General features: G+C 36.6%; 1 protein-coding gene across 7 annotated transcripts in view; it reads left to right on the top strand.

The window, feature by feature from the left end:
• The first annotated feature begins 316 nt into the window (after window positions 1–316).
• UBE2U (ubiquitin conjugating enzyme E2 U) overlaps window positions 317–11,698 on the top strand; it is a 58,837-nt gene continuing 47,455 nt past the window's right edge. For 5 of the 7 annotated variants that reach the window (XR_007154831.1, XR_007154832.1, XM_047871300.1 and 2 more), the window contains exons 1-4: window positions 317–765; window positions 2,474–2,555; window positions 3,567–3,659; window positions 7,818–7,915. Coding sequence is in view for 5 of the 7 variants with exons in the window: in XM_047871300.1 (XP_047727256.1) it covers window positions 700–765; window positions 2,474–2,555; window positions 3,567–3,659; window positions 7,818–7,915 (339 nt within the window). In the remaining 2 variants the exon portion in view is untranslated. Of the gene's footprint in view, window positions 766–2,473; window positions 2,556–3,564; window positions 3,660–7,817; window positions 7,916–11,698 lie in introns of those variants that run through there. The other 2 variants (XM_047871301.1, XM_047871303.1) reach the window with 2 other exon arrangements.

The following is an 11,698-nucleotide window of genomic DNA, read 5'->3' as shown; positions in this document are numbered from 1 at the left end:
GAAAGCATTTCAGAGAAGGACTGTGAGTGAAGGCTTCTGAAAGATCCTGGGACTTTACCCCACCCTCTACACTAATTGGGTACAGTCCACTTTGGTGGACTGAGTTGGCGTGGGGGGCGGGGGTTGTTGTCTTGACAACAGATCTCATTGGCCTGTCAAAGTGAAACTGTTGGACGAGTGGCTGCGAAGCTTTCCAGAGGCTTGCCCCGGTCGCTGATTGGATAAGGGGCAGCCAAACTCCCCCACTCCTTTCCCGCAGGGTTCTGTTGCTTGGCAACCGATTTGCGACCTCCTGCGAAGCGGGCACCCAGTTACACCTGTGAAACGTAAACTACCCGACTAACGAGGGCCCCACGCTGCCCTGCGCTTACACTTCTCCCGCTCGCCGCCCGCACGGACGACACGGGTTGTGCCAGGTGCTCATCCAAGTTTGCCTTGAGACCAGGCTGTGGGCTGGCACGGCGGTCACACACCGCAGTTGAGCACGTGCCCGGTTTCCTTCTTGAAGTCAGAGGAGAAAAAAAAGTCACTGTTCTATGTCCAGTTTAGAGCCACTTCTGTTGGGAGGACACAGCGTTCTGGGGCTCTAGAAAACAAGATTTATGTCGGAGTGGGACAGTGACCCGTAATCTCAGACATCTGTCTCAGAGTGCACCCTAGGAGTGTGGGGACAAGTGCCAGGCCCTTTGCTGCCTTATCATGCACCGCAGGGCTTACTTCTTGCTGGAAAGAGACTTCCAAGAGTTGAAGGAGAACAATTTTAAGGTAAGTACCGGGAACCTGGAGGGATGGGTTTCGTTGGGGTACAAATTTTTAAAAATCATTTTGATCCGTGTTTATTCTAGAAGGCATAATTTAGTTAAACCTAATTTGCCACTACAGCATTGTTATTTAATGAGTTGATTGCACTGTAACACTATAATAATAACAATTATTATTACTTCATAATAACAGTTCACAATATTGAGCATATTATGCTAAGTAATTTATGCATATTTAAGCCCTGAATAGCAAGTAGTAATTAGTAGGTGCAGGGCTGTGGCTTATTAATTACAATATCATAAAATAAGTAGTGTTGGGGTGCCTGGGTGGCTCAGTTGGTTAAGTGTCTGAGTCTTGATTTTGGCTCAGGTCATGATCTCACTGTTCCGTGGGTTCCAGCGCCATATCTAGCTCTGCTCTGGCGGTGTGGAGCCTGCTTGAGATTCTCTCTTTCTCTGCCCCGCCCCTTCTAAGATAAATAAGTAAACTTTTCAAGTAGTGTTTTGTTTTACCTACATTAAGTAGAAACCTAAGTCTTAGAAAGGTTCAGTAAATATTTGGCCCTAGGATTCTATCATAGGGTTTTCTGATTCCAAACCCCCTTGCTCTTAAGTCTTAAGTTCTACTAATCAATGTCTAGTGCACTTTTCACCAACTGCTATCATAATGCACGAGTGCCTTTCCTTTATAATTTTAACACAGAGGAAGGCTTTGCCCTGAGTGCCACCACAGTGAGGTCCATAGGTGCCACAGGCTGATGTATCACTTATGGTATGGAGAATTAAAAATGAAAGGGGGGGAGGGGGTACTTAAGAGAAAGAATGGCAAGAAAGCCACCTTAGAGGGAATGCACAGAGGGCTACCAACAGTTGCTCCAGGTGTAGTTCAGTGGTTTTTTTTCTGTTTCGACCCCTGCTATAGAAGTGTTGTCTTTGCTTGCAGATGTTAGAACAATTATTGAGTCCAACAACAAACATCCCGGATGCACAAACCTAACATTTGATGTTGTTTCTGCTCTACCTGAACTTTGTAGTTCTCTGGTAAAAGAGAATTTGATGAAGGGAGAAGTGATATGTAAATATAGATAATGGAGAAAATGGAAATATTATAATGTTTATCCAGACTAGCATTTAACATACTTAATAACGATGTGGTTGCTCAGAAATGTTTGTCAACTATATTTAAGTATTCCTCAGCATAAGTGATAAAGTTTTCCATGAAATACATTCTTGTCCATCCATTGGGACAGTACCTCAAGTATATGAAAATTTTATTTTTATATACAAGCATAATTTTGGAATTGTGTTTTTCTTAATGAAAATTTTTTACTTCATTCCTTCAATAGAGCATCCATATAGTTTTTTAAAGCTCTGAAGAAATTCCTGCTTTCCAACTCTTTCCTTCTTTTCTATTTGAAATCTTAAATTAGCTATTGATTTATATAAGCCACACATCTCAGTCTTGACTTTGTAGTCCCGCTTGCAATTTCCATGCTTATGATTTATTTTAAATTAACTATTGTGTGTATTTCTTGGAATCTACCTTAACTTCTGTGTAATAAGACAATATCTAGCATCTCCCCAAATCAACAAATAAATAAATTTATCAGGAAAAGAAAATGTGGAGTTTTTGGAATTCATTGTAATTTGACATCTGATCTTCAAAGCTGTGATATTTAATCTTCCACTTTGCTTTGTTTTTTAAATTAAAGGGTATTACTGCCTTTCCTGTAAGTGAAGATCTGATGGAATGGGGAGCTAGTATTCAAGGTCTACAGAATACAGTTTGGCAAGGTTTGTGTTTTCAAAACTAATTTGCTTTTTAAAAGTCTTTATGCCATTATCAGCCTATTTTCTTTCATGTATATAATAAGGTTATAATATATAAATTCTAAAATTTTAAAAGTATTCACGTGTTATTTTTTCATTATGTGCCTTAATTTCTTGCCATTTGTCAACATAGATGGAAATTTTAGATTTGAATTTTTCTTTATGCCAAATGTTAATGTTCTTACACTTTTAAGAAGCAGACACAGTAAAGTATATCAATTGGGAATATCATGTAAGCCTTCCATGAAATCAGAGAATAGCTATCAAAATTCCTACTTGCACAGAAATCCCACAATTATCTCTCACTTCTTTCCTCTGTGATTTTCCCCCCAAATTTTCACAAATCAAATTTTTAAGAAGACTGGGCCACTATAAACGTTAATGACCATGCACTTTTTCTTTGTGGTTTAACAAGATAGATTTGTCGAGTGAAGCAGGGGAGAGAAACATAAGTGGATAATTGTAAAAAAAATATATAATACGTGATAGTAATGGATTTTGAATGGAATGCTGAGGAGGCAGTGATTAGTTAATTTCACCTTGGAGAGTCAGGAGTGGCTTCTCAGGGAAGTGACACTTGAGTTGAATCCTTAAGAGCGGGTAAAAGTTTGTCAGGTTTAGAAGGAGAGGAAGGAAATTCAGTCTGAGTGAACAGCATGGCAAAAGCTTATCAACAAGAAATGGTTCTGGAACAGTGAGTTCAGTAAATATGAGCAATACAGTGCAGGAGGCAGGTGTTAAGGGATGGAGTCAGTGGGCAAAAAGAGTTGATGGGAAGCAGGCTGAAAACACAGTGGGATTAGATTGTGCGGAGTGTGTTATACTGTGTAGGGGAGTCTACATACCCTGTGATCCAATTTACTTATAAATAAAAATCCAGGGACCTTGAGGAGGCTAACGTGTAGAGAAACTTCAGGTTTCAGGTATTCAGTGCCACATGACACTTCTGTAAAAATGTTTGTGTCTTTATCATAGGATTATTCTTCCAACTGACAATAAATTTTACATCGGAGTACAATTTGGTGCCTCCAGTTGTGAAATTCTTAACAATTCCTTTTCATCCAAATGGTAAGGACCAAATGAGATTTCTTCATTGGGGCTCTGTCCCTATTGTCCTTGTTTCTTTTTAACAACTTTGTTATGATTATATTAGTAAGCATGCTTATTGGGTAAAATATGCAAAGGCACGATAAAATTATCAACTTGAATCCTAACTCAGAGAGCTATTGCTCTCAACACTTAAATTTATTTTCTTTTTACTATGTATGTATTTTTCTACATAGTTGAAATATTACATATGAAGTTTTTAAAATGACATGTTTATTTCTGCATTATTAAACGTTCTTCAAAGGTCATTTTTGATGACCAAATGATAAACTTAACTATTCTCGTATTGTTCAATATTCTCGTTGGGTCTAATTTTTTTATCATAAAAAATGATGCACTAACAAATTAACATTTTAGAAAGAAATTAGTTAGAATGCTGTTCAAGTTATATACAAAGTGCATTCCTGATATATCAAAAATCTAAAAGTTTTACATACTAAAAAGAAGAAAATCTAATAGAAATTTTTATCAGCTTGATGAGGAAGGCCTTTTCAAATATGATAAAACCTAGAATCCATGAAAAAAGCATGGTACATTAAACTATATAAACTTTTTAAAACTTCTCTATGTCCAACAATATTATAAACAGAGACAAAACACATGACTTTTGCAAACCAAGGGAAAATATTTGCAATGAGAACAGAATATCTACAACATATAAAGAGCACTTAAGAATCAACAAGAAAAATTAAAGCAATAGAAAAATGGGCAAAAGTTATAAACAAACACTTTATAGAAGAAACATAACAAAAATAAACACAAAAAGATGTTCAGCCACACTAGTAAGAAAGTAAATGCATATTAAAACAAAAATTATGATTCATTGCTTATGTTGACAAAATGTTAAAAATCTACACAATTTTAGTAGGGGTAGGCAAACATGGGCTCTCTGACATAATGATGACCTTAGTGTGACCTATGTGGGAAGCAGTTTGACAGTTTCTAATCAGCAATAAAGGGCAAACAGCCCTAAATCGATGTAATACCATATTTATAAATGATTCCATAGAAATAGTAGCACAAGTGTGGAAGAGTATGTTTAATATTTAAAGATGTTTGTTCCCAATAACAATGTTGGAAACAGTAAAAAGGGAGATAAACACCAGTGTCCATTGATATTGGAATTTTTAAATAAAATATCTTACAGCTATATACATAACAAGGAAGATATATAAAAGCAAGACTTTTTGGTCATTGCTATATTCCAAGAATATTCACTACTTGGCATATATCTGGTGTTCAAATATTTTTAAATAAATATGTCCAGTGACACCTGGATGGGTCAGTCGGTTAAGCATCCGACTCTTGATTTTGGCTCAAGTTATGATCTTGCACTTGTGAGATCGAACCTCACATCAGTCTCTGTGCTGACGGTGCGGAGCCTGCTTGGAAATCTGTCTCTCTCTGCCCCTCTCCTGCTCTCACCTGCAAGAGCTCTCTAAACAAACAAACATCAAATAAATAAATAAATAAATAAATAAGTCCAGAAATATGTTGATGATTCACTGTTAAATGGAAAAAAAAACACACTTCAAAGAATAACATGTAAGATATAATTCCATTTAATGAAAAAACAAAAACCATACACACACTCACATGCACACATGTGTGTGTATATTTGTATAGACCAACTAGTAATAATTCTAAAGAGTGGCATTAGTAGGCAAGGGAGTTTTCATATTTTACTTTATATACTTTCATATAATTCTTTCCAAGTACATTATTACTTTGTAATTTTAAAAAATCCCTATTTTTAAGGGATAAAATTAAATTTATGGTACAAAATTCATTGTGTATGTTTTCTATTATTTGCTTAAAATAAACACAAATGAAGTTACTGGTTAAATATGGGGGGGGCAGGTGGTCTTCTTAACTCATAGTTACAAACCTTCCATTTCCACAAAGTACAAAGAGCTTCTGTCTCAAGGAGAGAAAGTATAGAACATCTGTGATTGCTGGTCTTTCCCTCCGTCACTACTTGAGTGACTTATCTGTTGGGGAAATAGGAGGAAAAATTGAACACGTGTGCCTCAGCACTTTTTCAACACTTTATTTCCAACCAGCCTTCCCAGAGAATGGGCGCCGTCTCACTTTCTCCAGGCAAGAAACGGGAGGCCTTCAGTTTGGGTGTTAAGTCCAAATCAGGGGGGCTTTTTGTGGAGCTTGATTAAAGCCATTGATCATGCATTCTCCATATCGATCTAACCTACAGTAAAGTTGATGTTTCACAGTTAGGCCTGTTTCATTATGTATGAACTCAGGAGGAGCAGAGTATTATTTATTAGCCCCCAAACTCCAAAAGATGGCTGTATATAGTTCTAAGTGTTTAGATACATAAAGCCAAGTTGCCTTTCTGGATGCTATTTACACTTCCACCAGTAACTGTGTACAAAGTTCTCATTTTATCACTCTCCAATTCTGGGCATGGAAACTTCAGAGACTTTTTTTTTTTTTGCCAATTTTATAAAAATCTCACTTTTTTATTTTAATAAGCACTTCTTTGAATATTTGTGAGTTAAACATTTTTCATGTCTGTTGATGGTATTTCTTATTTTGCAAATTGTCAGACTTGGCAATGTTTATTACATTGTCTTAGATGTGGCAAATATTTCCCTCTGTCACTAATTTTTAAATTTTGCTTATGCTGGCTCTTTTATATCTGGGATTTAAAATTTTTTATGTAATCATATCTATTAGTCTTGTCCTTTGAGATTTTTGTAATTATCTTTAAACTTTGATGACCCTTTCCCCAAACACAATCAAATCATCATTTTAATATTCTTTTAGTTGTTCTGTAGTCTTATTTGTCATATTTAACTCTATTCTTTCTTTAAAATACCGATTTAGTTAACTGAGGTGCCTGAGTGGCTCAGTTGGTTAAGCATCTGACTTTGGCTCAGGTCATAATCTCATGGTTCACAAGTTTGAGCCCCACGTGGGGCCTGTGCTGACAGCTAGGAGCCTGGAGCCTGCTTTGGATTGTGTCTCCCTCTCTCTCTGCTTCTCTCCCCCCCCCGCCACCCCGCCTCTCTCAAAAACAAGCATTACAAAAAATTTTTTAACAAAATAAAATAAAATACTGATTTAGTTAATTAACAGTGTCAGGGGATATGCTAAGCTCTATGTATCTTTCCAATCTGTATATAACAGAACAAAGCTGGCAGAGAGGTTTTGCTGTCCTCATCATGCAGTATCATTTCTGGATGTAAGGCATTTACTCTGTGACCAGTGGGAAGGGGGGGAACCACAGAGGGCAAAACAGCTTCCTTCAGGAAATATGATGTAGAAGTTGCACACTTTCCTTCTGCTGATACCCCGCGATTACATCTTAGTTACATGGTCACATCTCGCTGGAGGAAGGCTGGGGAAAATGCGGGCAACCATGTATTTATCTAAAATCACAGAGAGGGATGGAGATGGGGGCAGGCATAGAGCTTCTTATCACAGAAGAAATGGAAGAAAGGAAGAGTAGATACCAGAGGACAATGAGTAGTCTGCACACTTGTTGATTATCTTTTCTTTTGCCGCTGACTCATAATTGCACTTTTAACATACAACAATTGTAACCCATAGTAGGATTTGTTTCTAAAGGCTCTTATCACATTGTTTAATCTCACATCCCACTCCAGGGTTATAATTATTATAGTTTTACAACACAATGTCAAATCCAACAGCTCTCTTTTCACCTTTTCACAATTTTCTTTTCACTTCTTAGCTTTTTATGGCAAGGTTTTTCTATTAGGGTACAAATGTTTCTCTTATTATTTACAAGAGTTTTTAATGTGCTAATAAAACGTATTGTACTTTATCTTTTAATTCTTTTCAGTGAAGATAGTTTCTTTCATTGTATCCCCCTTTCACACATTAGGAAAGTGAGACCTAGAGAGGTAAAGTTAAATTGCTCAAGGTCACAGAGCTGACAAAGCAGGGGAGTCAATGTTCAGATCTATGTGTATGCTTTTAACAGCTACACTATATCAACTGCCAGTCACATTCACTGAAAATACTTTTCTGCTTTCTCATTTGCTTTCTGATTTTGCCTGTGATATTTTGATGTTCATAAACTGTAAATAATAATTTTATTATATGTGTCAATATTAATGTATTATTTCAATACAGTAGACCAAAATACTGGTCGGGCCTGTATAGATTTTTTGGACGACCCTGCTAAGTGGAATACAAGCTATACATTGAGCAGCATTCTATTTACCCTCCAGGTAAGAACAGAGTAATACAGTGTTCTCTTTAAATTTGTTTACAAGTTTATTTATTTATTTTGAGAAGTGGGGAGGGTCAGAGAGAGAGAGAATCCCAAGCAGGCTTCACACTGTCAGCTCAGAGCCCAATGTGGGGTTCGATCTCATGACCATGACCACTCTCAAAATCAAGAGTCAAATGCTTAACCGACCGAGCCTCCCAGGCACCCCTAATGCTCTCTTTAATACTTTGAACTCTCCCAGTTATTCAAAATATAAGGAATAAGATGTACAATGCATATTTAAATGTTTGAAGGATTTGAGTAAGCTTATGTAAATCAATAATATTTTTACACCAAGGTTATAAAGTGGGACTTACAAAGATTATTATTTTAAAGTGAAATTGATAGGTCTCTTTACAATGAGAGAATGCATATTTTATTTAAAAAAAGAACTGGATGGTTTCAATTCTAGAAATACAGTCTTAAGTTTTCTTTTGGCTTCTAACTTCACTTCATAATATTGGATGTGATCCTTCTTCATTCATGAATCTTGCCTTGCTCAGAGAGGTGAATCAAATGGCTAGAACTTAAAATGTTCAGCTTTATCAGCTTGGCTTCTGACAGTGCTAGTGACTTGCTCTTTTATAACTTTCATATCAAACCCAGGGAACAATTAAACCAGGGATTCCCCCCCCCCCCCCGACTGATGCCTGTCTCTGGAATGCCCCCTTGCCTCTTGGATGCATCGTCCTAAGAAGCATGCCTCAGTGTTGTGTTATTTCTGTCCCTCAATGAGCCTCCTTTCTCCTCTGGTGCTAAAATAAATTATTTCAGTGGCACTTGCTTTGACCACTTATAATCCAGCTCAGCGATGTCTTTTCCATGGACCTACTTATATCATTAATAATATCTGAAGATAAACTATTAAATGTTGATTATCTGGAATACTTAAAGAATAAAGTATTCTGGCTTAATTGAATTCTCTCCATCACACAGAATTATAAGAGAAATTCTGTTTCTTATTTTTGAAAAAAAAATGTTCTGTGTAGTCATCTTAGTATATACTGAGAAAAATAATCTTTTTGAAGATTAAATGCTCAAGCTTATTCATTCATTCATTCATTCTACAAATATGTACTGAGCATCTACCTGTGTTAGGCCATGTTTGGGAAGAGATATTTGAGCAAACACTGGAAAGAAGTAAGGGAGTGTGATACGCAGGTCTCTGGGATTGATCTTCTGGATTCCTTCAGAGTGAGTCACATTCCAATCTCTTCTACCCAAATTAGGATCTGCCTGAAGAATAGTAAAACCAAATGTTCCCAAAATGTAATGAGTGAGGGCAATCCAGAATGAAATGATAGAGAATTTGAATTGCAGACTAATTTAATAAAAGGAAGATTTAGGGCTCTGAGTTCAGGGTGCTTCGTCCTGCCACTTCACACCTTTGTACCACTGGACAAATTTCTTCACTTCTAAATACCTGAAATTCTCCATCAGTAAAATGGGGCTGTTAGTAACTCCCTTGTATAACTTGTGAAGATTAAATAAATTAACACATGAACTTAGAATCGTGAGTGGTCCAAGAAAAGAACTCAATAAAAGCTAGTTAATATTATGATTGTTCTTACCTTTAACAAAGTGACAGCAAAGTACAGCCAAATATATCATGGAAAGCCAGTAGATGACACAGTTGTTTGTCTTTTTATTTTTCAGATAGATTTATAAAACAAACATGCTCACGTTACAGATCTGTAAGATAGTAGAAAGGAAAAGAAAATCACTGATAGTCATAAAGAAAACCCCTAATCCTGCTGTTATTAACATATCCCTGTAATGTTTTCTCCTCTGTTTTTTTTTTGTTTGTTTGAAATCTTTCAGTTCCACATTCACTACAGTGTCAAGCTCAGTTCTGTTGCCTGACAAACAACCCCCTTGTCCTCACACCTGGGCTTCATTCTCTCCCTGACGTACCATGCAGCCCCCTCGTATTATATCTTCATGCTTTTCTTCACTCACAGTGCGTGGTTCAGTTCAGGTTAAAAAGCATTTATAGAGCTCTCAGTTCTAAAGTTACAAACTCAAGCAAGTCTTGGACCTTGAGAAGTGCCCAGTCTGGTTTCTGCCTGACAACCCAGTCTCTCCTTTCCTCTTGCTCGGTCTGTCTGGCAAGCGGCTGCTCCCATCAGCAGAGTCAGGGCAAATGAGTCCTCCTTTGGGATACCTTTCCTGACTTTCTTTCATAGGTAGAACTGATGGGTTTGGTGTTTGAGGAATTTCTTGTGTCCCCCACCCAGTAAGTAGTACTCTAAACAGATTTCTATCAGGGCACTGTAATACTGTAAAGCACATACTGTTTTCTTATCTGTCTTCTCCTGTTGGACTAGAAGCTCCTCGAGGTCAGGGAACAGGTCCAATTCATCTCTGATTCCCCAGTACCTACCCAGGACAATGCTGACGGTAGGTACTAAGTAACACAAATGGAAGAACGAACCTGAATTGTTGCATTGTTTCATTTATGGTTTATATCTATAAATTACTGGACCTGTTTATTTTTCACTTAATATTTTATCTCAAGTAATTTTCATATTGCTGCAGTTAATATTTTAATAGCTATTTAATGGTCCTTTTGAGGTCAGCACTGCCCAGTAGAACTTTCTGCACTGACAGAAATGTCCAGTATCTGCACTGTCTTAATACGGTGGGCACTAGTCACATGGCTACTGAGAACTTGAAACATGGCTGGTGTAACTGAGGAGGACTCAGTTTTTCACTTATTTTATTTAATTTAAATTTCAATAGCCACATATGGCTAGTGCCTACTGTAATGGACAGTACATGGATAGGCCATCATTTCTGAATACTTCCCTTTAAATAACAGATGAGACCTACGTATAATTATCACATTGTTTTTCAAGGGAGTAGCATTTGAAATGTGTTTAAAATATTTTAAAGTCTAACTATACTAATCATTTCCTCCTAAAATTTTTATAATCTCATAAAATATTTTAAGAACACTTGTACTTCAATATATAGTGCAAAGGTAAATGCCAACACCTATCCATAAAAGGAATTCCAAATTCATGGGCTTTAACTAATTGAAAATTATAAATTGTACCTACTGTTACAGTTGTTTACCAATGCTTCAGGTTTGTTTTGTACTTATCCTCTGGAAATATGCTTTATGTTCTTTCATACGATCACATGGCTAATTTAAAAGTTGGACCTTTATTTTTTTTTACTATTTTAACAAGGTGTCTCATTGATACATTTGAGTATATTCCAGTTCTTAAAAATCATTAAGTACATGTAGTAGCTTGTGTACACATTATACGGAAAGGTCTTGGGCACAGTGTCAACGTGAAGACTATTGAATAAACTTTACCAGATGTGCCTCTGAGTAAGATTGCCTCTCCAGCCAAAGACCAAAAGCTTGCTCTTGAAGATAAGTTTGATCTGCTTCCTGCCCACTTTGAGAGGTATAGTGCAACCCACATTGAATCCTTATTCAAGCAAGTTACAATATTCTTGGAAACATAGCTCAAATGTGTTTTCCAAACAGAAAAACTCAAATAACAGCAGTAAGTTCTTAATGCTTTTGAGATATCAGATGTCAGATTATTGCTTTCATTGGTCATGACTGCCATCATTTCCATGACACATAAGCCACAATTATCCACTTGGATCTACATGTAGGTATTCTGGTAATTATTATTTTGGCTGTATTTTATTATCTAATTTGAATGTTGTAATAGTCACAATACTGAATTATTGAATAAATACTTGAAATTTGGGAAAATAA

This window comes from Prionailurus viverrinus, chromosome C1 (genome assembly GCF_022837055.1).
Source record: "Prionailurus viverrinus isolate Anna chromosome C1, UM_Priviv_1.0, whole genome shotgun sequence".
NCBI lineage: Eukaryota > Metazoa > Chordata > Mammalia > Carnivora > Felidae > Prionailurus > Prionailurus viverrinus.
Note: the sequence above shows the minus strand (reverse complement) of the source record. Positions and strands in the feature narration are given on the sequence as shown.